The sequence below is a fragment of the Centrocercus urophasianus genome, unplaced genomic scaffold (assembly GCF_019232065.1).
Source record: "Centrocercus urophasianus isolate 14NV4802_14NV808 unplaced genomic scaffold, USGS_Curo_1.0 seq_23, whole genome shotgun sequence".
Taxonomy (NCBI): Eukaryota; Metazoa; Chordata; class Aves; order Galliformes; family Phasianidae; genus Centrocercus; species Centrocercus urophasianus.
Window position 1 is genome coordinate 8,270,439 of NW_024884789.1, and position 24,553 is coordinate 8,294,991.

At 38.8% G+C, this 24,553-nt stretch overlaps 1 protein-coding gene across 16 annotated transcripts in view; it reads right to left on the reverse strand.

The window, feature by feature from the left end:
- The window catches only part of ADAMTSL3 (ADAMTS like 3), a 189,204-nt gene that overhangs the window by 4,560 nt on the left and 160,091 nt on the right, over positions 1–24,553 (reverse strand). For 14 of the 16 annotated variants that reach the window (XM_042824305.1, XM_042824310.1, XM_042824300.1 and 11 more), the window contains 8 exons: positions 21,833–22,913; positions 19,609–19,736; positions 19,182–19,310; positions 8,143–8,325; positions 5,412–5,531; positions 4,761–4,973; positions 2,227–2,410; positions 169–373 (listed from right to left, as the gene is read on the reverse strand). In XM_042824305.1, the coding sequence (XP_042680239.1) occupies positions 169–373; positions 2,227–2,410; positions 4,761–4,973; positions 5,412–5,531; positions 8,143–8,325; positions 19,182–19,310; positions 19,609–19,736; positions 21,833–22,913 (2,243 nt within the window). Of the gene's footprint in view, positions 1–168; positions 374–2,226; positions 2,411–4,760; positions 4,974–5,411; positions 5,532–8,142; positions 8,326–19,181; positions 19,311–19,608; positions 19,737–21,832; positions 22,914–24,553 lie in introns of those variants that run through there. The other 2 variants (XM_042824313.1, XM_042824314.1) reach the window with 2 other exon arrangements.

Below are 24,553 nucleotides of genomic sequence, written 5' to 3' on the forward strand. Positions count from 1 at the left end.
TCAAGACACAAGCCTTTGTAAGTCACTGTTCTGAAGGCAGTTACAGCTATTGCCACGAGCCTCCATCTCGGCTGTCAAGGTGTTAGTGTGGTAGCAGCAGCAAGAGAATACAGATGTTCAGACAACGGAGTGATTGCACTGATGTCTTCTACAAACTCTGTAACCTACCTGTTCTCTTGTCTGCGCTGTCCCTGCTGTACATGAATAACCCGTACAGGGCTTCCTTCCCGCAGGGCGATCTTGGTGCATACAAGCACCTCCTAGCACTGTCACCACGCTGCCGTTGGCTTTTACTTGTTGACAAGTTATTTGCCGGTAGCGAAAACCACTGCCACAAGTTGCAGAGCACTCAGACCATCGACTAGTTACCCACCTACAGGGGTGCAGAGACAATAATAGCAAATATGAAAGCGTTGCAACCTTGCTGGCAGTTTGCAGTGACCCCTTTGCAAATAAAAATCAAGAGAGCTGATTTTTAGGTGGGTATTTAGAGTTTAGATGCGAGAAAAGGTAGAATCATCTTTTTCAGCCCTTCCCCCAGGTTGGACAAACTTGTTTAACTGAGGAGTTCTAACACCCGTGTAGCTCAATATACGCTGACTGAAGTTACACTGTTACCCAGAAGGTGATAGTAAGTAAATCCTATGGTCACTGCTGATTTATTCTTTTTGCAGGGAAGCACAGCCTGCTATTCTGTAACTTGTAAAATACCTGGTACTGATTTAGTTACAATCAATGCAGTAGTAGAAGTAGGTGTCGTAACTGATCCGAATTTATTACATCAAGATCCTGCTAGATAATGGCTCAAACAAAACGTTTTATTTATTGATTAGAAGTTGCAAAGATTTATTCTGCCTTGACAGCCAGGAACTACCAGGGAAGCAGTAAGTGGCAATATAATTTATTCTGCTTGATCTTTTCATAAATGTAGGATAGAAACACGGAATGAGACTATTTGTAGCACCTCTGTGATAACAGGAAAAAGATTCTATTTTCTTCAGCAATTATCTTTCTTACAGTCAAAGACTTCATACTGATTCAAAGAAGATTAATCTTTTGCAATCTGGACTCTTTACCTTTTAAACTCTTACATTTACCTCACTGTAATTGGATGCTATGCTGGAGAAAAGCAGATAAAATGCACGGCAGCATCCTCATAACTCTGTCTCATCTGCTCTGAATAGATGGATTTTAGAGGGAGTGCTGCAATTGAGAACCTGTGTTTTAAACTATTCCTTCTATTTTAGTACATTTCCACTGGCAAAAAGTTCACTTGTTATGGGCTGGCTAAATTTCAGACTTGCAATTGAGGATGATCTGGTTTTTTGGCTTCTAGTAATGAATACAAACAAACTTATCCTGATATTTATCTGTTGCCATGTTTTCTTAGAGAAGAGCTCAGAACATTCTGGCAGGATGCACTCCCATAATGTCACTTAAGGTCTTAACACCTCTTTCCAAAAATTTTCCAGTGAAGGACAACTCCAAAACATGTGCATGACTTCTCATGGATTTTATACTGACATACTAAGGCCAATCCCTCTAAGCAATTCAAGGCATTTGTTTTGAGGATGCATGTAGTGCCCCTTGTTAAAAACCGAGCACAGCACCTTGCTGAGACAGAATGCTCAGTGTAACTGATTAAATAGACAGGTAACATTTGGGCTTTTGGAACCAGATACTATGGTGGTATATTTGCCTGTGAAATAAATATGTTATGCCACAAGATCTCTAAGTACACTAGTTGATTCAGTCAGAAAGATGGCAGAGAAGCACACGCAAGGTGGGTGGGCACTGGAGAAAAACAAGGCATTCCAGATAACCATACTACTCAGAGCTTCTCTGCTAGCATGAAAGAACAGGAGGTGAATACAGACTCCACTCATGAGCATCTTGGCTGCTGTAAACATGATGATTTTTCTTTCAGGGCATTGGCACAGATTCCACACAACAGGCACATCTCAGGGGCCTCCCGTGGCTTTCACAATGTTAGTGTGGTAGCAGCAAGACCTGCTGCAGCAGCATGGACTTGTAAACAGTCTAATTTATTCAGCTGAATTATGAGCTCCCTGACTGTGATCCGTTTTCACACCTCTCATGCTTTAGGGGTCACAAATGAAATAAAACCCGCATTTCATACTCAGCACACAAACACAGAAGCAACTTTGGGAGATTGTGAGCTTAACACAGATAGAGCACATGGAAATACAGTAGGCAGGAGTTTACCTGGCAGGGCAGTCACCTCTGTTGCATGGTTGGTAAATAAATGCTGGCTTTTGCAGATCTCCGCAAAATGATTCATTTACTTTCCGCTCCTCTGAATTCATGCACTGTAGTTTCCTGGAGCGGGTTCCTGAATTGCCACAGTTAGCAGAACAAGTGCTCCACTCAGCATATTCCCACTTATAATCTAATTATCAATAAGAAAAACAATCAAAAGAAGTGTGTGAGAGAAGCATTAAACATTTTAACCACGTCACATGTGAATCGATGCGGCAGCATATCCTGTCAGTGAGACAAAATCACAGTCCCCGTAGAAAAGTGAATATTTCAGCTTTGTGAAAAGGAACCAAAAGCCAGAGCAAAATGCTTCCCCTGAAGTTCAACCTCTGCATATGAGCATGAAGTTCACTAGAAGGCAAATGGAATCAGCATATGTGCACCTGAAGGGCAGAGTCTGGCTCACAGTAGGAACTGATGAACTTCTTTTAAAAGTTTCATAACGTTTTTATACAATGAGCATTAAAAAGAGGAAACTGTAAATCAGGCTCTCTGGGTTTCCTGCTGCTCTATGCTAGGTTTATTTTAAAGAAAACTCACCTTACTCCAGACATTGCACAAATGTCAAGGTTTAAGAAAATCGTGCACTAAGCTATAGAAAATTACTTAATGCATAATTAGTTTGCCACTGAGGCCTCTGGCAACATGAAAAAGAAATTGGTTTTAAAGACCATTTTGCATTGAAAATCGATCGCCCCTAACAATTACAACCTTTATATTTAGTCACAATCCCACACTTACCCATTCCCCCACTTTTTTTTTTTTTTGACACTTGGTAAAAGATGAAGTACTGTGCAGTGCTGACAGATTTTTATGTGATCACAGAAGGAGTCAGATTTTTCTGTAATAACCAAGAATAATTGATAGCTACCAGCTGTGTCCACAGGCTCACCCTTCCAGCACATAATGAATTCTTTAACTTATTGTTTTTCAATGTTTCCTTATTACTTCTGGGTTTCTTAAAATAATACAAAAGGGCCTTTTTCAAAGTAGAAACAGTTAAATTTACTGACTGCAACTATGATGGAGAGACTGTATTGTTTGTTTAACTAGGAAGATACTACTCAGAAGTACCCTCAATATGCCTACTGTGCAAAAACCACCAGAGGAGATTTTGCAGTCTTAAAAATGCACGGCTATTCCAGCGATGAAACGTTTGCACAAGCAACAATCAGAGTCAGAGCTAATGAAAGGAAAATGGAATCCTCCCAGAACACTGACCAGTCTCACTGAAAGGCTATTGGGTGACCAAAAGGCAGTTCAGCTGGAGAATACAGATGGACAATTTAATACCCAGTTAGTCCTGCCCAGAAATTCTAACTCTAATGAGCAGATCTGTATTAGTATCAAGGTCTGGACATATTTTTTTATAAGTTCTATCAGGATATTTCATGATTTGTTTCATTAATATTCAGATAGATACAATTTTGTTTTCAGACTTATCACCAAGAGTGAATGTTTTGATCACAGATGTACTTCAGTAAAATTACTTTGCCACTTCACTCATACAGACCCAGCCTCACTCACAGAAATGATCCAGTGGCAGTCCCTGTCGAGATTTACAAGATCTCATCTTAAATCTTCTTTCATTCCTTTGTTCACCCACAAAGCCAAAATATATAGACAATAGGTAAATAATACATGAGAACCTTCAATTTCAACAGAGACTTCTTTTTAAATCTGATTTGCATCCCCTGCATACAGGGGATGTTTGCTTTTTCTATTAACCTGTCAAAAGGAATTTGGTGTTTTGTTGCCAGGATCTTAGGATCTAAATTCTTAACTCTAAATTTTAAAGTCTAGCAGTTATAATGCTATTAATTTCAAAAGTACTTCAAATATTTACACATTTCTTGAAATGTCTGTAGATGCAGCCTACTGTCCTGCTGCTCATTCATCTGCAATTCTCAGTTCTACATTTCAAAATTTTCTAATGAAAGTGGAATTGTGTGCAGACACATTACTTTGGAGGACATCATAAAATGTTCTCGAAAACTTAAAACCTAAATTGATGAGCATGCAGAGTGCCCCATTACACTGGTATGTTTAAGGGTGACTGTAATAAGAGGGCAACCATACTGTAACGATGCTGAAATATGAAAAATTGTTCTTACTGTCTTAAGGTGGCCTCAAGGCCTGTTTTCTTTCACTTTGGTAGGATGTTGTGGTAGCATTTACATGATTTGCTGAAGTTGAGAAAACCTACCTGATTTAAAGCAGCAAGACACTTAGTGAGGCAACATCCTCTGGGATTTCCAGCTGCACAGGTAAGGAAACCCACATCCTCCTGCCCAATTCAACTCTAAGAATGGATGTTGTCTATTGGCTTAGGTGGGACTGTGCATATAGGTGAAGTTAAACATGTTTTAGTGTATTACTTTCTGGTTATAAAAGCAGGTTAGGGTTCAGGGAAGTCCATAAAGAGTGAAAGAAAGTAGTATTAAAAAAAAAAAGAATTTGTCATATAATTTTCAACAAACCTTCCTTCTTGACATTTACCCAAACTGACACTGGTTTTGCACTTGTTGAAGTCCAACACTGGAATTGCCCAGCAAATTGACCCGAGTTGGTGTTCACCTCCAGGATGCGACCCCCAGCCAGGATTCGGTATTCCAAGGTTTTGACTTCCTCAATTGGACTACCTCTGAAAAGCCAGTGAACAGTGTTTCTGGAGCTGGGTAGCACTGGGCAACCTAAAAATTGATGGTATTTTAGCATTTTTTTTCCTAAACACAGCAGCTGCATTGAAAAGTTTGGACATAGTTATGTATGATTGTGATATTCCATATAGAAGTCATCACTAGTCTAAATAAAAATAAGAATATGCATAAATGCACTGAAGTTCAAGCTGTAGTCCTAACCACCCCCTGAGGCTTTTCAGTTGGCATGCACCTACCACAGCTCTTTATATTTCCCTTGCAGTAGGATCTTACACACTCCATTTATATATAACTGAAGAGGAACAGTGGAGAGCGATTATTTAAAAGGAATTAGGATTGCACTCCAAACTCCAGTTTATGCAACCCACCAAACATGGACTCTCAGGAATCATCCCCACTTTTCCATGGGGTCCCTCTTCTTTAATGAACAAATGTAATCATTCAAATGAGAAAGCATAAAAGGCAACATACCTATTCTCAATGGATCTCCAGGTACCACACTAACATTTGTACCAATTCCAGATGCCATTAGGACACGTTTTTTTCTGCTTCCCTTCGATAGTAAAGTATTATTCTCTGTAAATCTTTGTTCTGTAAAACAGCATACAAGATCTCTTCTTAGGAAGAGTTACATCAACATACTAAAAAACAAGCATCCAAAACATCCACTATGAAGAACAAGCACAATAGTGCTTTGAATTGATCAACCTACTGATTGAATTGTCCATGAAACAAATATACTTCAGATGTGAAAACAGGAAAAGCACAAGACGTTTACAAGGCTCCTGCCTGTTTTCAACATAATCAAATTTGTTGAATTGCATGTATTTATTAGCAACAAGAAGCTATAACATAATAAGCTATAAGCTGTAACATCAGTTAAAGAACAAAATTTACATGATGTGTAGTCTATTTACTGTTTCACAAGACAATGTTATTTATGTTTTAATTGGAAGCCATTCACACACAGAAATTTTAAGAAAAATATTTTTTCCAGTGGAATTAAGCCAATTCCTCTCTTTTTTCCCCAGTGGAATCATGGCAAAATGCTACAATTAAGAAAAAAAGAATATATTTTAAGATCTCATTATGCACAGTGCATAACGTAGGCAGAGTCAGATACCAATCACTACAGCAACTCGTCCTTTTCATCATATGCCAGAAGAGCTGCCAAGAATACAGGCAATCTGTCAGTAGCACACAATTCTTGTCACGTGGTCCAAATTTCCATTCTAATGAGCGTGCTTAATATGCACAACTCTCCTTCCACAACATTTTCGATCATTTCTTTTATTCTAACTTTTTTGGGTTATTTTCAATTGACTGGGTTGGAGTATTGAAGATTTTTCCTCAATGTACAAGGTCTGCATAAAGCTTCCTGCTTGTCCTTGTATGAAGTCTACACCAGAAGTAATGCTTCCCATTTTATGACATTGGCCCACATCAGCAGAGATGGATGTTGGTGGTATGGCAGTAGAGATCAAACCTTCCCACCAATATTCTGTTCCATCTTGTTGTGTGACAGATAGCAGCACAGCAGTCTGACAAAATGAGGACTGATATAGAAGACTGGTACAGAAGTGCATTTGAAGCAAAGGTATGTCATTGAATTCCTTGGTGCAGAAAAAATAGCATGCACTTGACATCCACTGATGCTTGCTGAACATTTATGGAGACCAGCACAGTGATGCAGTGAATGGCAGCAGAAATCCAGCAGTGGCAACAGTGGGTCACTCCACTGGTGCCCATTTTTACAAGCATGGCATGCAGGTTCTGGTTCATCACTGGTAAAAACATGTGGCTAATGGCAGAGACTTGTGCTGAAGAAAAGTGCTCTACAGCTGAGAATGTGTTTTACCAAATACTGCTACTGTGTGCTTCGTATCTGTTGTAACTTCCATGGAAATAAATAGGAGGCATTACATTTGGAGTGACCTACATAAATGCTGAAACAGAAGTCTCCACAGAACTACACTGAGATCAGCCCCATACTGGCACTGACCAGCAAACAGCTACTTCCCTTGTCAGTTCTTAGCCACTTCTACTAGAAAAGGCTGTACAAATTTTGCTCTACTGCTCAGCTTCCCCAAGTCAAGCAGTAATTGCTGTGGGAAGGTCAAAAAATCTGACTTGATGTTGCTTTAGACAACGGTCAGTGTGATCCACAAATCTTGATAGCAGAAAGTCCTCCCATTTCACCACAGCTTTGTGCAGTCAAAAAAACAAACAAAAAAAAAAAACAACACAGAATTTTGGCATTCTTCTGTCTACTCAAGATTTATTTAAACTAATGCCATTTGATCACCATTAGAAATGAAGTTCAGAATCGTGTGAGTGAGCTTCCCAGACACATCATTATAATAATATTCCTCTTTGGAACATGTGAAATTTCGACCTAATCCAGGAAAACTGAAACCAAGAAAACAGCTTCAGTCTATGCTCATCTCCACATAGAGACTCTTACTATGTCTCTGGTACATCTTCCTTGGCCAACAGATCCAAACATACTTAACATGTGCCTTACATGTGTGGTTAAGAAAGAAAACTCTGTACTGGGATTGGCCATGTATGACTGTGTTGTACTTTGTACAGCAAAATGGTGAGAAAGTGAATCTCCAGAGAGAATAATCCATTTATTGGAGTTATTTGCAAGGCATGATTGTGTTACAGAGTATTGGATTGTTTATCTACTAACAACACAGTCATTTAAATGGAATTTTTCTTTAAATTTTCTACTTTGAGTTAGCAGTTCATGCTCAGATTTTTTTGTTCTCAGTATTCCTTTGTTTTATTGGCCTTTATGATTAAAAAGGAAACACCACCACCACTTTGCTTTCATTTCACTACGTTTCCCTGCAGTTTCCTCCAGCCCACTTTGTTTCTCTATATGAAAGCACTAGGCACAGTGCAATATGACATCGGATTTAGTTGTCTAATGTGCCTCTGGGCTTAAGGGCTGACACTTATTGCCCGGAAGCAAGAACACAGAACAGTTTTTGAAGAAATCACACATTAAACTGTACCCAGATCCAGTATTACAGGAAACGCAAAACAGTGAACAGCTCAGATCCCAAGGAGTAAGATCCAGTCAAACATTCCAAGTTCATAAGAAAGTATTAAATAATCACCCACACCACCCCAAACTAGTTTATCACTAAAAAATTATATTAAATGTGATCAGTGAGGAATTCTTAGCACCTACCTCGTAAGTGGAGAACGGATGCAGCCTCAGCTTTTCCTAGAGCATTAGTTGCTCTGCAAGAATATGTTCCTGCATTTTCATAGGAAACATTCCTCAGAAATAAAGAGCCATTCGAAAGAAAGAAAGAATTAATTGGTAGGATGCCTTTCTTCGTAAACCATGTCACATTCGGATGGGGGACACCTTTAAAATGTAGATAATTAAAACATTTAGGACGAAATAAAATATATGATCTATAGTACTGTTACCACAACAGACAAGAATCACTACTTCCTTCATCATTTCACAGATAATGTAATGACACAGCAGCAAAACTGGCAGTTTTTCCATTCACAGACAAAAACTTTTTGTTTGAGGCCTATTAATAGTTCAGCATCCCACTGAGAATAAAGGGTAAGCACGGTAAGGCAAGCTCCCAGAACAGCTTTAAAAGCTGCTACCAGTCCTACAAAAGCAACATGATCATGTATCTCTCCACTAAAGGATGTGAGACTGCTAACCTCAGTCAGAACCAATTAACATAACTATCTGCATCCCAGAAAGCAGGAAGGAAGGAATTAATATGATGAAACAAAGCAGAAATAGAAATTGAGACAAAATGTTTCTCTTGAAGGAAAAGCTTTATATTTATCAATTAAAATAGAGAATGTGACACCCCAAAAAAGCCTCTAAAAACTTCTCCATCTAGCAGATGTCATAAATGCAGCTTGTAACAACGCAGTGTAAAGGAAATGGAACAGAAAAAGCTATTAAGAACTAAATTAGGGGCTCAGCTGTTAAGCAATCTCATTTACTACACCACAGAAAGCCAAAGATCTATCATCCTTCCCACTGCTAAGCTTGACTACTGAATTATTCCATATTCAAAGAAAACTTATTCTAAATTTTAATCGATGAACGGACTTTGGATATTGATTTTTAATTAGGTGGATTTTCCAGTTGCACAATATTACTTCAGTGGAAGGACTTCTCCTGTTTTCTTTTCCACAAACATTTCCCATTAAATGATATTTTGAGAGCTGGCAAATCAGGCCCTTCACTGTTTGCACTTCAGTAGAGCCGCCCCAGCAGGAGTGCTCTCTCAAAGCTCCAAAACCTGGGATAACTCTGTGGGTAGAACCAACACGTGGCACGATGACCAGCCTCAGCAGTGTGCAAATGCACAAGGCATGAGATGGTCAGAGCATTTAAACCATCCTTTACCTGAGCTCTGTCTTCTTGTTTAATTATATTGATTGGTGCTCTCTGAAGGCTACCAGAATGGTCCTGCTATAGAAGCTGACCTGAATGTGGGACATTTGGAAGTCTCAGCCATACTGAATGCTAATTCAGTCTCCTTTCTTCACAGATCATTGTGCAGTATTACTTTACAGATGATGTCTTCATGATGTGGAATCGCCTTTAGGAGCAACTTCAACATTTCGATCACTGGCTTAGCACTTCCAATGCACACCTCAAGATTTTCCTTTACCGTAATAAGAACCAGACAAACTTTTTGGATCCTGCTATGTCAGCGAAGGAAAAAGCTCCCCATACCATTTTGTCTAGAAAGACAGCAGACAGAAACACTCTCCCGCATAATCATAGTTTTAAATTCTAGGCAAATTAGCAACTGTTCAGTGCTTTCAAACTCATAAGAATGTGATTTACTGAATACAATTGTGTAAAACAAGATACAGATCTGCAGAGTGCACAGGGATCCAAAAAAACCAGGCTGTTTTTCAAGTTTCCAGAAGAAGTTTTATGCCACATCAAAAAATCCTTTTGGAATTAGGAAGAATTCTTGTTCTAAGGGTCTTTTTTCCATTATATTCCATATTTCTGGCTAAAACGTATCATTCTCAGACACATTTTCCTTTACAGTGTATTTTCCAAGGCCATTCAGGCATACATTCTTTCAGTACGGATGGGCTGAGGAGGTGCCATAAGGATGCTGAGCTGAGGCCCACAGATTTGCAGCCAACCTACCCTCACTGGCACCAAAATCCTGCAGGCTCATCAGAGCCAAAAATAACCAGAAGCAGCATGCTGGGAGAGGCCTGAAGTCAAAAGATTTAAAGTTGAACTCCACAACACACAAAAACATGAAAATGCCTGCAAAGGGTCAGATTTAGGCTTTTAATCTGGGCCTCTACCAAAATTCAGCCCCAAACATCATCCCATGATAGTCTTCTCTTTGCTTGCATTCAGAAATGTACCCCATCCCCGGGATTTTACTTAAGTAAAATACTTCTTTCTTCCAAACTTGGTTTGTATTTATGCCGGAAAAATTGCCATGTCTCTACTCCTTTACCTCTCTCTCTCATTCAAAGAGATGTTGAGCCTTAAAACCTGAACTGAAGTTCAGATTGCAGAAGAAATCTGCAGAACAGCTTTGCCTCTCATTTTAAATTCAAAAATTGGGTAGCTGTCACACACCCTTAAGTCAATTTAAGCTACTAGCAAGTGATTCCTCTTCTTTTCTCTTAGAAACTGTATATATTTCTTTTCAGGGGAAGCAAGTGAGTGGTACCACACACACACACAAGTAAATCAGATCATTTCTCAAGTGAATAATGTGAATGCACAAGTATAAATTTCAAGTCTAAGAAACAGAAAGGAGGAAAGAGATCTTCACGGCCGTCCAACGGTCAGTCCAACTGAAATGCACAGTTAATCCACCCAAGTAATCTTAGATGTGCTGTCACTTACAGGAAAAGCAGAAAAGTGCACTTAGAATGATAGTTGAATGCATCACGGAAAACCAATACTGTTAAGCATTACGTGCCGTTAACATACGTTGCCATTATAAAGCAGAGCTAATGTTATCTAGATACCTTCAGAGTGCATTCACAAATCTGAGTTTGTGCTGAAAACAGCGGTGAGGATAATCAGAACATCTTCGGACTGTATTTTATCCCAAATTGCCAACAAATTAAATCTCAGTTAACAATTTTATGTGAATTGTGCACAGTCTTCCTTCTGAGCTGGCCTACTCACAGTCAATTCTGAGGATCCTTCAAGTTTTTCCATTCCATTTTTCCATTTCTCCCCTTTGAGAGAGGAGTTCAGGGACCTGTAACAGGCAGGTTGTACTTATCCTGCTGGAGTACAGAGAGCAGGGAGGGCACGGCTCTGCACACTGTACAGGCAGGACTCAGCTGCCTGTCAGAAAGCAGGGGCCTCCACCTCTGCCTTTCAGGGGAACCGAGAACTGGAGAGCACAAGTGTTAAGTCAAGTTTTCAGAGTCATGCATCCAGAGAGATGGGGTGCAGAATCTGGCCAGAAAAAAAAAGACTTTAGTGCATACTATCTTTTCTGGAGTTCCTATCAGGAGAAACTTTTCCTGTTGGAGAATTCCAAAAAAAAACCCAACACTTTCTGGCAATACATTCACCCTTCTCTGCTTAAAAGTGCTTTGCATAATCCTTCCCATAACACAGCAAGCAGTGCAATCCCAGCATGCAGTCACCATATACACTTGCATTGAAAAAGCTTCCATCATGCAGACTTTTGACGCCTTTCCTTTTGATATTTGACCACATATTTACTATTCCTGAGGTAAGATGCTGCTTCCCTGCCAGTACTTGGCACTGCACATTGAGAGAAGCCTCATTCACCAGCTCTTGTGGGAAAGCAGACAAAATATACAAAGCCCACATTTCTCCTGTGACAGCACTCTTCACTGTGACATATGCTAATTTTCCTTCTCAGAAACTGTATGATACAGTGCAAGCATACCATAAAAAATGTTCTTCAAAAAAAAAACAAAAACAAAAACAAACAGTCAAAATAGTTAAGGCTTTTCTATTCTAGATGGCTCAGAAGACACAAAATCATTTTGGGAAGCATTTCTTAGACCTTCTCTTCTGGACAAAAAGTAAATCTTTCAGTTTGCAACCCTGGAAGGAAGTCACTCCCTATATACACACAAAAAAATACAGCTTTCAAGCTGAAGAATTCCTAATTTGATTGCCAGCCAGTACAAAAACAAGAGGTAAGAGATGGCTGGTAGTCACCTTTGTTTCCTTCATACCCCAACTTCACTCGGATGCAGCTGAGGATGAGCCTAAAGGTATCGACTCACCCAAATTACCAAGAATTCAGAATCCCTCAGTACAATTTAGATCCCAGTGAGAGCTGGAGGTGAAATGCTTTGCTGACTTCAGCCAGCAGCAAAATCGACCAATCATGATATGGTTCCAAGTCAGGAAAGAACTTAAGCACAGGATTAAATTCACCCCTAATAGAGAATGCAATTAAACACATGCTTGAAATAAGGCATGGCTACAATTGTCTTCTATGAAAAAAAGATGCATTCCTGAATGGAGACCTTCTCAGACATAGAAAAACCTTAAAAATCAGAATCTTAATCTTGCAAAGGATCCAAATGCTCTGATGTTAAAAAATTTCTACTATAGACCTAAGCAGCTATAAAACTTTAAAATTAGTCTAATCTATTTTTCTGACATCAAGAACAGGTTATTTTCCACTAGCATTGGAGCAGCTCTAAAATACTCAATGTTCCATAAAAAAAAAAAAAAAAAAAGTCATTTTCCACCATCAGTGGCCCTGGGACAGCAAATGTTATGGAAAAAAACTCCAGCTCCGGATGGGACTGTGAAACACATGTTTAAAAAAGGAAAAAAAAAAAAAAAAAAGGAAAAAAAAAAAAGGAATCTGCACTATAGGGTGCCCTTAAAATATTCAGTGTTCAAAAACAAATTTCCTCCAACCTTGAAAGCCCTATGAAATATTACACACCATAAAAATCTTGGCCTACTAACTAGTCGCTCTAAAACACTGGATTTGTCTTCAGATATTTTTCCCCCAGCTATGTAGAATCTCATAAAGTATTCTGTATTTCCCATTCAGGAGCAAGGCAGAACTGAGGAACTGTGCTGGCACAAATCACTCTTTGCTGCAACTCCTCTAAAAGTGTAGAGGATAACTGCACCTCTCTAAATTTAGAGCATAACTTCATGTGTCATCTTTCAGAGGAAATGATTCTGGGTCAGTGCGATGCACACTGAAAGCCATCTGATTCTGCACCCCTAACACCTACACCAAACTTATCGTAACTTACCATTCAATTACTTTGATTGATAAATCTTATTTTCTTTAGCACAAATTGCAAAGTGCAATTTTCATCTCAGTTATGTTTGAGCAGTCCATTTCTCATGGACCCTAACAAACCTACTGAAATTACCTGCATGGATCTTGCCAACTTCATCGGGAATAATGGATGGACTGAGAGCCAGAGTGAGACATTTTGGCCCTTGCTATGATCTTCCCTCCTGCCTTCTGATACAGCCCTGCTCCTTTACAATCTGTCAAAGCTATTACCTCTACCTCTTCTATGCAACAATCCCTCTTCCTGGGTGGCAGCAGCATCTGGCATGGTTTTGATACACTTACCTACAGCTGGTGACCTCTTTGGAGGGATTCCTGGAGCAAGACCCCTCCTCATCCCACCCTTGCTGCAGCTCTGTCAAGTGCTGTTTAGTTCTCTAGCTGTCAGCTCAAAGAGAACTTAATCTTTTCTCCAGCTGTAGTTAAATACTAAGAATTTTCAAAACCAGACATCTAAAGTAAGGCAACTAAATAAGGTCTGAGTCAAGTGTAAACTCAGAAATCACTGCTATGCAAAATTTTCTAGTCAATCTCCTGCAAAGCCTTCAATGGTGCACTTCAGAGCAGTTCTACAGGTCAGCACTACCATCAGAGGCATTTTCACCCAAGCCATTACTAATCACACTTTCACATGGCTATAATGCCAAGAACCCTGTTAGTTACGCTCATAAAACAGACATGGTCAGGGATTTGGACAATATAATTTTATCAAAATTACAGAATTATGTAGGAACGATCACTTTTAATCAGATCTGAACTCCATCTAAGCCAGCACTGTGTCCAATGATGGGCAGCTGAGCAAAGAGAAATGATGACATTTAGTGAATGACACTTGCTCAATGTATTTTCCTGTCTTCATCAACCAGAAGCAGCAACTAAACCACCATACATGTTTCCTTTAATATTTCCCTTCTCTCCTTATTTCCGGTACCACTGGGATGAAGTTAGCAAACAGGACTCATCACAGCTTTTAAAAATTGCCAATTTACATTTTCTGATTTGCCTGTTTCTCTGCCATTAGTTTTGATTTACCATTATGGTCATTGCTCAGGAGCATGCCAATGCTCACAGGGAACTCACCATCAGAACTGCACACACCTCTCTCTCAGTGGCAGTCATTCAGATACAATTCCTCCTGATTGCACGCACCCATATTTAAGATTATTTCCTCTATACATACATTTATTCTGAAAATAATTCCGAACATTCTCTGACCTCATTTAGCAATTAAACACTATCACTGTGATCTTCATGAGAAGCTTTAGATCTGATAAGCCTTTATAAATCCTGATCCTTCACAACTTTTGCTGTTTCCATTCTCTTTTCAGAACTTTTATTATAATGTTGAAGAACACAATTCCTGGAGCAGAGTCTTGGGGCGCATTGTTTGTGATCTCTCCTCACTATAAGATGTGACCACGTGCTCTTTTCCTGTACTGATGATCACAAACAAGGTACTAACTAGTGAGGTAACCTCACCTTTTATACTACTACGCCTTTTTTACAAAACTTTGCCTAGGGAAATTCTTGATAGTTTTTTACTACCAAAGAAAGAAGTGCCAGGGGAATACCCACATGCTTGCTCAGCCTTCCAGGAACTCTAATAGAGTTTAGAAATCTTACCTTTTTCTAATAATATCTGCCTGAATTCTTAGTGAATTGAAAACCTGAAGTAAAAGCCTACCTGAAAAACGTGAGGGACAGGGAAAAACACACATCAAAACAAGCAGTGGTGCAAACCATGCCAATCCATGTATTTTTCCCCACAAATTACATTGTTTCTATCCACACTAGCAAATGGTGGAGAGCATCAGGGATGTTCACATTACTTTGAAATACTTGGTGATTCCCTCCCGGCCCTTGGATATACTGTCCATGAGTATTTGAGGGTAAAGTCTGCAGGCACATCTTTCAATTCAGTTTCATCCAAAAGGATTTAGTTTTCAGGCTCCCAGACTGTTCTGAGACACAAAACAAAGCATAACTAAGTGGGAAGGAGTGAAAGATTTACTGCAAAGCTTATGCCAGATCCGAACTAAAACTCAAACGTGGGTGTATTCATATTAAAAAGAAGCACAAGATCACCAATTTCCCATCATTATACAAATTATAAACACAGTCATGCTTTCCTCATTAAAGCATGACTTACCCCTTTAAATCTTTGTTAACTGCTTTTAGAAATACACACACAAAGAAAAGAAATATACAGTGTGCTATGTAACAAACTGCCATTCACTGCTGAGATGTTTTCTGAGGAGTTAAACATAGAAGACAAAAAACTGCATCAAAGCACAGTGGGTAAATGAAGGAACAGATGGAAAATTGAATTCTTGGTTTATACGGATCTGTTTCAAGTTCCAATAGTGACAGCAAGTAGTTTGTCCATCTTTACGAAACATCCATGAGTAAGGATGACTTTGATTCAACAGGCTCTGTGTATTCCTCACTCCTTTTGAAAACAAGTGTTATTCTTTGAGAGTCAAAAGTATATTCACAGGTATGTAGCATTTGGATCAACATAGAGTTTCTACACCTAAAAGCCTTGACCCCAAGTTATTCAGAGAGCAAAATAACGTGTAGAGTCTTAATAACTACGTCAGTATACATCCTTTCTGTTCTTTCACCAGAAGGTGGCACACAATGCACATTTTATGTATGTATTTTATATATGTACATATATATGTCCGTATTACATTTTTTTTCCTTTACTATTTTACTTCAACTTAAAACTTTCAGGGTTTTGCAGTAAGTGGATTCTGACGGTTTCAGTTTATTTTAGTAATAATTACAAGAAGATATTTTCTGAAAATACAATAAATGTTATCCAAGAGCAATTTGGAGCAATCAGTATTGATATTTATAACATGTGTGTTGATTGAAAAGGTCTTGGCTGTAAGAATGGAATATGAATCTGTCCAGAATGTTATGAGTATCTTCTAGCATATGTACGTGTGGGAGCTATAAAAGTGAGTTTATTATAATTAGTGGAAAAAAAGTTTTATTATACATATTAAAGATAGAAGAAGCTGATGCTACCAGCTTCAGCTATTTAGCTACATTTTCTTGCTTGTTCCTTCTATTTTTGTTTTTAGGATACATTGATCTTTGGCCTTTCTCAATGTTTATCTGAACACAGTTTTAGTGTGCAGGAAAGGGCCAAAAGGAACCAAATCAGTAACATGAAAAGGAAGAAAACTGCTAGTCTGCTATCTCAGCTGGCTAACACTGTATGTAATATTAAACTTCACATCCTTTCCATTAAAAGCATCAAACAAGACTGTCCTTTGTTGCCTGGCCTAATGAACCCTGAGCCTCTGAAGAGGAACATGCTTGGTTCTCCTCTGGCCTTGAATAATTGACAGGTATGTTGTATAGCTGTTAGCCGGCCAGTACAGGAAGCAGGAAAGTGAATCTTTTCCTGCTACTTCAGCTCCTCTCTATCTTTCACAGCCCTTTGTCACACAGTTGGGTAGCCCTACTTTCAGCCAGAATTCCACTCTCAGCATGATGTTCTCCCCTAATTGAACGATTAACTTACCTGTTTTGCATATGTACACCATTTTTATACCTTTCATAAAAAAAAAAATAGATCTTTCACAACTAGAGGCAAAATGTAGAACTCAGCACGTGGATTTATTCACAGAGGAAATCATGGCTTGAACAACCGTAAAGGATTGTAGGCTATTTAGCCTACAGAAAACAAACAAACAAAAAAAAACAACTCCAAAAGCCTTAGAAGACATTGCAGCCAAGAAATGCAGAGGTAATTTAAGAATTCTGCCAGTGGCACGGCACTAATATTCTTCATGCACACAGGATACCTCATTCATACAACAGTTTTCCTTTTGCTCAGCTATGTTGTGGGCTAGAAAGAGACCAACAGTTCCAATGTATCTGCCTGATGTCACTGAGAAATCTGCATGGGTGAATCTGTGCTGATGGATACAAGCAAGTGTAGAGCAGAACATGAAGTCATATGTGAAGACACACACAGCTACTTAGAAATATTTTGCTTACGATGCACAAATAAGTTGTTACCACCAAGAAAACATATCCTTCTTTCTGAGTGCTCAGGAGAATGGGCAGTGAGGAAAAGGCACCCCAGAGTTGGGGTTAAGGTGTACCTGAAACTCGACTTGCAATCACTCTTCTGTTACAGTCTGCTTTTAGAGACCCTCAGCTGTCAGTCACATTCAACCCCTGTCATTTTTATGTTAGATATTCATTATGAAGGCGTACTGCGGGTTGTCACTTCAAGGAGAAGATTACTACTGTAAAACTACATCTGATGAGGAAAGAACTCTTGCAGACACACAGTGTGTTTGTAGGAACAGATTTTTCAGACTACATAGACATATTAGAAGATGATTAGATATTAGATACACAGACATGTGTCTCTTCTGATTCAAATGCTCACTTGTCTGATAATTCACATGATATTTAATTGGCACTTACATCAAAGTTCCCGTTTTACTACACTGCAAATGGACATATTTTTGCGTCCCACCCTATTAGACAAACATTAGCTGAGAGCGTTTTTAAGTTCAATCTACTAAAGTCAGTAGTATATTACTTTTCATAAGGGAGATCAGAAATAACTCTTCTTACATCATTTCATAAGTTTTTCTGCCACTAAGCTAAGTGAAATTTTAAGACAGACCAGTTCTATTTTATTCACAAGCAGTAATACTTACTTCCTTGGCAATGACAGGAAATAAAGCAATTAGATAAATCATTTTTGAGTCAACACTAGTGTCTTACCATAACTAAAATTTGGCTCAGTAACATACACAGTATAAAGCATTTGGAAATCTATAGTCCCACATGAAAATACTAATTTATATTTAAATTGCTAACTGCTTACCCATCCTAACAATATTAATATTAACTGTGTGACACTAAGTCTCTGCTGAATTTGAGATATAGGTCAGTTATACACAGAGTTGCCAAACTATAGTTGGAAAATATGACTTCATCAAAAATTAGCCTCGGTACAACAGTGAAAGCAGAGTCACATGTCCCAACATACATTAGCCTGGCGCCACTACAGTATGCAGAATTATTTGTATAATATTTCTATCAGTATTCTGGTACAGTATCAACACTTCCTGATACACAGCCCTCCAGCAACAAGTGTGAAAGGAACGCTGACTTCTCTGAAGTCTATTTGCATTCAACTGTAATGTTCACTGTTATCAGCACTTTCACGTACGTTCAACAAGGCACAAAAGGCAGATCTTCACTTATTAAATATTTGACAGAATATTGCCACTGTAAGTTAAATCTTACAAATTAAACTTAAAACGTAGCACGGATGGGACTTAGAATATCTACCTTTCCTACACAGAGGACTAGAAAACAAAATAAAACAGTGAACTGCTTAATGCACATAGCTCCTGAGTAACAGTAATGCCACTCGACAGATGTTGTGCTAGACAATATACTTTCATGGCTCGGCACTTTTTGTTTTCTTACTGCAGCTGCAGACTGATGGCTCTGAGAGGTAAGTTTACCTCACTGTCAGGTTTAAAGTTCTATTAAACTACGGCTGGAGATTTCATTCTCAGTTTTAACAATGGTCTAGACACATGTGCAGCTCAAGTAGGGATAATGGAAAGTCTCTGATGAGAGAGTCAGCTGGCTATGCCTGCTAATGCAGCAATATAGTTGTTCACTTTGGTGGGCTTTAAGCTCTGTAGTGGAGCCTCAGACATCTTGATGGAAAGAAAAGCACTTTCAAATGAAAGCCTGTTTGAATGCATAACACAAGTAAAATAAAGTGACACGGTAAAGACACAGGACTGGTTGGGCGACATGCGTAATAAGAAATGACCTCTGAACAACGATTTGCTGCCTTGGCTGGTAGCTTCTTTCAAAATTTTCTTATTGTAACATTACAAAGAACTTCAGAGGAGTTCTTGCTTACCTTTCACAGGACATTCAACTGTAATATTTGCGCCAATTTTTGCTACGATTGTACCTCCAACAACTGCAGAGAGATTGCTGGCTTCCGAATTTGTAACGTTCAACATGGAGAACAAGATGACAGGAACCTCTTTGAAATGAAAGAATCAGTTTAAAATCGGTTTTTAAAAAGTTTAAAAATTATTTGACTTAATTATAGATGCTGTGTTTAAATTCATCACGTTTGAGACAGAATTCTGTTTGCAAAGAACCACCCAGAACTGTGTTGAGGTCTGCTCTGGTTTTAGAGCAACAAGACCATCTCACCTATTAAATCAGGCAGGATTTCATGGACTGATAGCAAAAGAAAATATTTCTAATTGAATCTGGGATAGATGTTTATACATAAAATGAATGCATATCCAATTCCAAGGATGTTACAATCCTACCTGCACGCAATAGTAAGGATGTTTCCATATCAAAACCAAAGTCATTAACAACCATACATCCATATGTACCAAGTTCCTTCTCAGTAGGACTGCGAATCTGCACTTTTCCAATGGTGTCCAGGATCACTCTGCAGAGTATTCAAAAAAAGACAAATGTTACTGCCTGGGGACAAACACAGCTGGGTCTTCTTGCAAGAGTTACAAATACAGCACCAAAATTCCTCCCTAGGAATCTGCTGTTCTAGATCAGTGCACACAGAAACAGTTCTGCCTGCTCTTTGGTGACAAAAGGAGAGTGTTACAGGATTCATGCATGGAAGGATTTCAGATATCCTTCCCCTGCAAAGGCGCACTCTAATGGCAGCCCTTTGGAGGGCAGCAAGTTTTATTGCTGCTAACTAAAAACTGTCAGGAACATCAGCACAATTAGTATTAGGCTTGGCAAGAAATCCATTTCTCCAGAGCAAACTTTGTTTTCAGCAGAATCACGGAGTTTGCAAATGTATGGTCTAATCCAACTTCCAATTTACTGCAGTTTATCTGTTAATTTTAACATTAAATCTGAATCTGAATCATCATTAAATCTGAAATCTTTCACCAGATTTCTTGGATATTCTACCTGCCATCTCAGGGATAAGATATGAGAGATGGCTTCACAGTCTGAGACTGAAAACAGCAGCCTTGATGTTTCATAACTGTCCACCTTGTTACCTTTCTCAGCAATATGTTATATGAGTTGTGCCATGTACTCATCCAAAAGGCCTGCAGATTTGGCATTCTCCCACAGAGTGCACTTAGAAAAGGAAGAGATGGACAAAAACATCTTGAAGAGATACTTGCACCTCAACCGAACAAGTCTAGAGTCCTCTCATGCACATCTGGAATATGGCCCTCTTTCACAAACCTAACAGATATACAACCTGCTTCTTGCTTCGCAGCCTTTTCCTGCTGCAATACTATTACTATTTTAAGTACATATATTTATATACATAGGCACATGTATGTATAAACACACATACATGCACTCACATGTAAGGAACATTTCTCTGAAAAAAAAAGAAGGAAAACTGCTCGCCAATATATCCTCAAGTGAAAAAATATCAGCTAAAATAAAGGCAATTTATGAAAGTAGAATTAGGAATCAAATAGATGCTCATAAATAAATAAAACACCATAATATCAAAAAAAAAAAGAAAAAGTATCACAACAAATTAATGGGAAATTATGCATGGTTCACAAACTAAACATAACTACTGAGAGCTACATGGTTCCAAAAACATTTACTGTTTTAACAATGGCTTTGTTTGGTGTCCTTGCTTTAGCTGATAGACCTGCAGAAGTATATTTTTCTTGGCCATATAGTTAATCAGTGAACTACGTTGAGAAGTATCCAAAAACATCTTTATCGTTTCAGAATCATTTTTTTCATTACTCAAGAGCTAGCTACAGCTCCAAGAGGCTCTCACATGATGTTTGTGTCAGTATTACCAGGTGAGCACCTAACTTGTCAGCAATGGAGTAAAAGCATTTGCTGAGTCTTAATATATGAGTATTACATACATACGGCAGTAGTTCTTCAGTTACAGATCTCAAATAGGATGACATTACAGTTTTGGGTTTTTTTTTTTTTTGTATTATTTTGTATTTCATGGCCATCAACAAAAATATGTGCAAGTTTTAAAGCATTAAAACAGATGAGATTTTTTTTTTTTCACAAGCAATTGTACAGCTAAAGGTATTTCTAAAAAATTTACTGTGTGTTGAAGGATGGTGAATATAACACTGATATTCCCCCTCCTTAAGAGGCATCAGAAAGACTGATTTTCATCTATACAATGGCAGAACTTAAGCCTACTGTGTTTGGTATGTGAACAAGTCCACTCAATTGTCTCAATTTAACTGACTATGAATCTGTTCATTTTCTGATGCAGCCTAAAAGATGCACACTTAGTACATGCAAATCCCTTCACATAGTAAAAGAAAAAAAGTCATTCACTGCACATAACATTGTGGAAATGGACATGCACTGGTGAAACAAAACGTGACAGATGTCTGAGTGAAAAAAGATCAAACTGCTTAAATAAAAGGCCAGAAGGCATAATGCTAATGCTTATCTCATTTTTACAACAGATTATGTTTTAATATTAAACAGCAGGATGTATCTTAACAGTTCATGGTAACAGCAATTCATTCAGTGATTGGAAAAAAAAAGATATTCACTTACCTCTCAGAGGATTTTAATGTCTCACCATCTTTTGTCCAAGTATATTTCACTTCACTAATACCAGCTGTTTCACACAGTAGATTGACAGATTGAGTATTCTTGGTCAGAAAAACTGTATTTCCAATTCGTACAGTTAGTGTTTTGTTAAAGGAAACTCCAGGAATTTCCTTTTGCCTCATAATAACTGGAACCTTCTGGTCAGACATTAACTTATCCACAGTTTTTGTGCTGAAACGATCAGATTCGTTTGGTGATTTGCCCGTGAATTTTGAGGCCAATTTCTCATCCTGGGCTCCCTTCCATTTTTCAGTGGTTGATTGTGGAGGCCTAGATAACTCAGCGATTAACTGATAAATGACCTGGGACGCCAAGTCATCACTGACGTCTCCAGTTTCAATGAGCTGACTCATGTTCCTTATTAGTTCTTCAAACTGCACAGTGTCCATGCTGTAGGCACCCTGGAGAACTGCTGCCTCCAGACGTTTATTCTTGAATTCACGAGAGCTAAATACTCCTGCTGAATTACTCCCAAAGGCTTCGAGATTTCTCAGAAATGGTTGATCGTTTATTTGCCTGTCACCCAAATAGAGCTCATTTTTCTTACTCCACATTTGCCACATTTTGTTCATTTTATGCCATTTGACCCCAAAGCCGTTGGCCTCATTGTGATCTGCATTTGTGATCTCACTGGCATGTTTTCTAAGACTTGGTGGTTCTATCAATCTGTTGTCATTACCAATCAGTTTGAGTACAAATGTTTCATGCGCTGAGCCTGCAATACACCGGTACACACCAATATCAGTGGCTTCAAGACTATGTATTTTCAGTGACCCCGACTTAGTGATACCAAGTCTTTTAGAGTTTTGTAAGTGTTGCTCATCTTTCTCCCACCGTATAAGCGACTTCTGGAATCTTCGTACGGGGCACTTAATTACGACAGAAGTTTTTGGAAGTAAGTAGGCACGGCTTCCTATGGTGAAATTAATGCGCTTCTCTTGTCTCGTCTGAATGTACACACGGTGAATGCTGATAATCCGAGGTCCATGAGTAGAGGATTTTTCTGGAAGCTTTGGTTTAATTTCTGAAATAAAATGAAGCCTTGAAAAGTAACTAATCATCAGCACTCATGCATACAAAATCTGCTTCTCACAGAACGGCTGACAGAGTTCTTCCTGACTTTGTTTAAATCAGATTGCAACATGCTGAGCTTTTATCTGAGTCACAAAAATGCAAAAATACGGACAAGATGAAACCATGGCATTCCCCTGCTCCAGCCAAGAATTCTGTTACTTCTTCCCCCAGACTCCCAAGTATGAGAAAATACAGACAACATTTACCTATACAAAGGACATAGATGGTGCAAGCATACCTGAATATATATATTATGTACTATTTTATACTATATACATAATCCTCTTATGGCTATGTTTCCTATTGCTGCCTCAGAAAGGCTAGGCATGAAAGGGAATGGAAAAAGTGAACCAAAAAAAAAAAAAAAAAAAATTTGAGCACATTATTACTTTCCCTGCATTTGAGCACTGTTGAATGCAGAATGACCTAAATAAAACAAAATCTATCTGAAGAGCAAGGCTCCCTTGGACTGCTATTTAAATTGTTGGCTGGCCATGCTGGTTGTCTCAATAAGTGAAGCCAAAAAGCAACACAGGAGGTGAAAGGAACCGTCAATGAAGACACAGTGCATGCAACAAGCAGAGCCACCCTGCAATCCTTGACTGAGGGTAATTTCTTCAGGTTGAAAGATGAGGTGTTTCACAGTGCTGTGCCAAAAAAAGAAGGGAGGGAAGGGGAGGAAAGAGGAAAAAGTCAGAAGCTGGAGAAGCTGAATACAGCAATCAGATGAATTAACACGAGCAGACAGCAGCACATAAAGCATCATGCAGACAGGATACAGAGACACTGGATGTTACGAAGCTCCTCCTGCGTTGTTCTGCAGGCAGCTGGATGTGGACAGGTTCCCAGGAGCTGCCTGAATGCCACCACCACAGGAAGGCTTGGCTTTCCAGCAGCAGCTGGACATCATGTTGGAGAAACCATGAGAATGACTGCAATGCTACAGATACCACTGCACTGACTCACTGTTGGCAACTACTGTGCCCCATTATGATCAAACAACAGGTCTTACTAAGAAAATAGCAGGTAGGTGTGAAGCAAGGCACGTGAGAAGGGGAGCAAGGCACACACCCCTTGAGTTCATTCCATGCACAATGAAATTGGCCAGCTGGGGAGAGCTGGGAAACACTCAGCACTGGTGCTAGAAAGCAATCCAATTGTATTTGCTGCCCAGCCTTCTGGTATGAAACAGAAAAACTCAGAGCCTGAAAATCAAGTTGAGGAGCTAGGAAATGGACACACAAATCAAAATGCTTTCTCAACGTGCTTGAATTTGAAACCATTAGTACTATTTCACTTGGTAGGTACATAAATAAAATGACAACCACATTGATGGCACACAAATAATATTTGAAAAACAGCATGCGTCTTAATATACATATGCTTCAAATATGCTGTGAAGAAATAGGTGAAAAGCTAAATGTTTCTAGCATTCAATAAGTGTGTACACTGTAGAAACTACACCCTAGAGTCCATTCTTATGCTTATAAAACAAAATGATTATTTTCAATGCTTTGGGTAATGAGTTCAGACCAGTGGGGATATCATGGTTTCATAATTACACAGCTTTTATATCAGTATTCATTATCC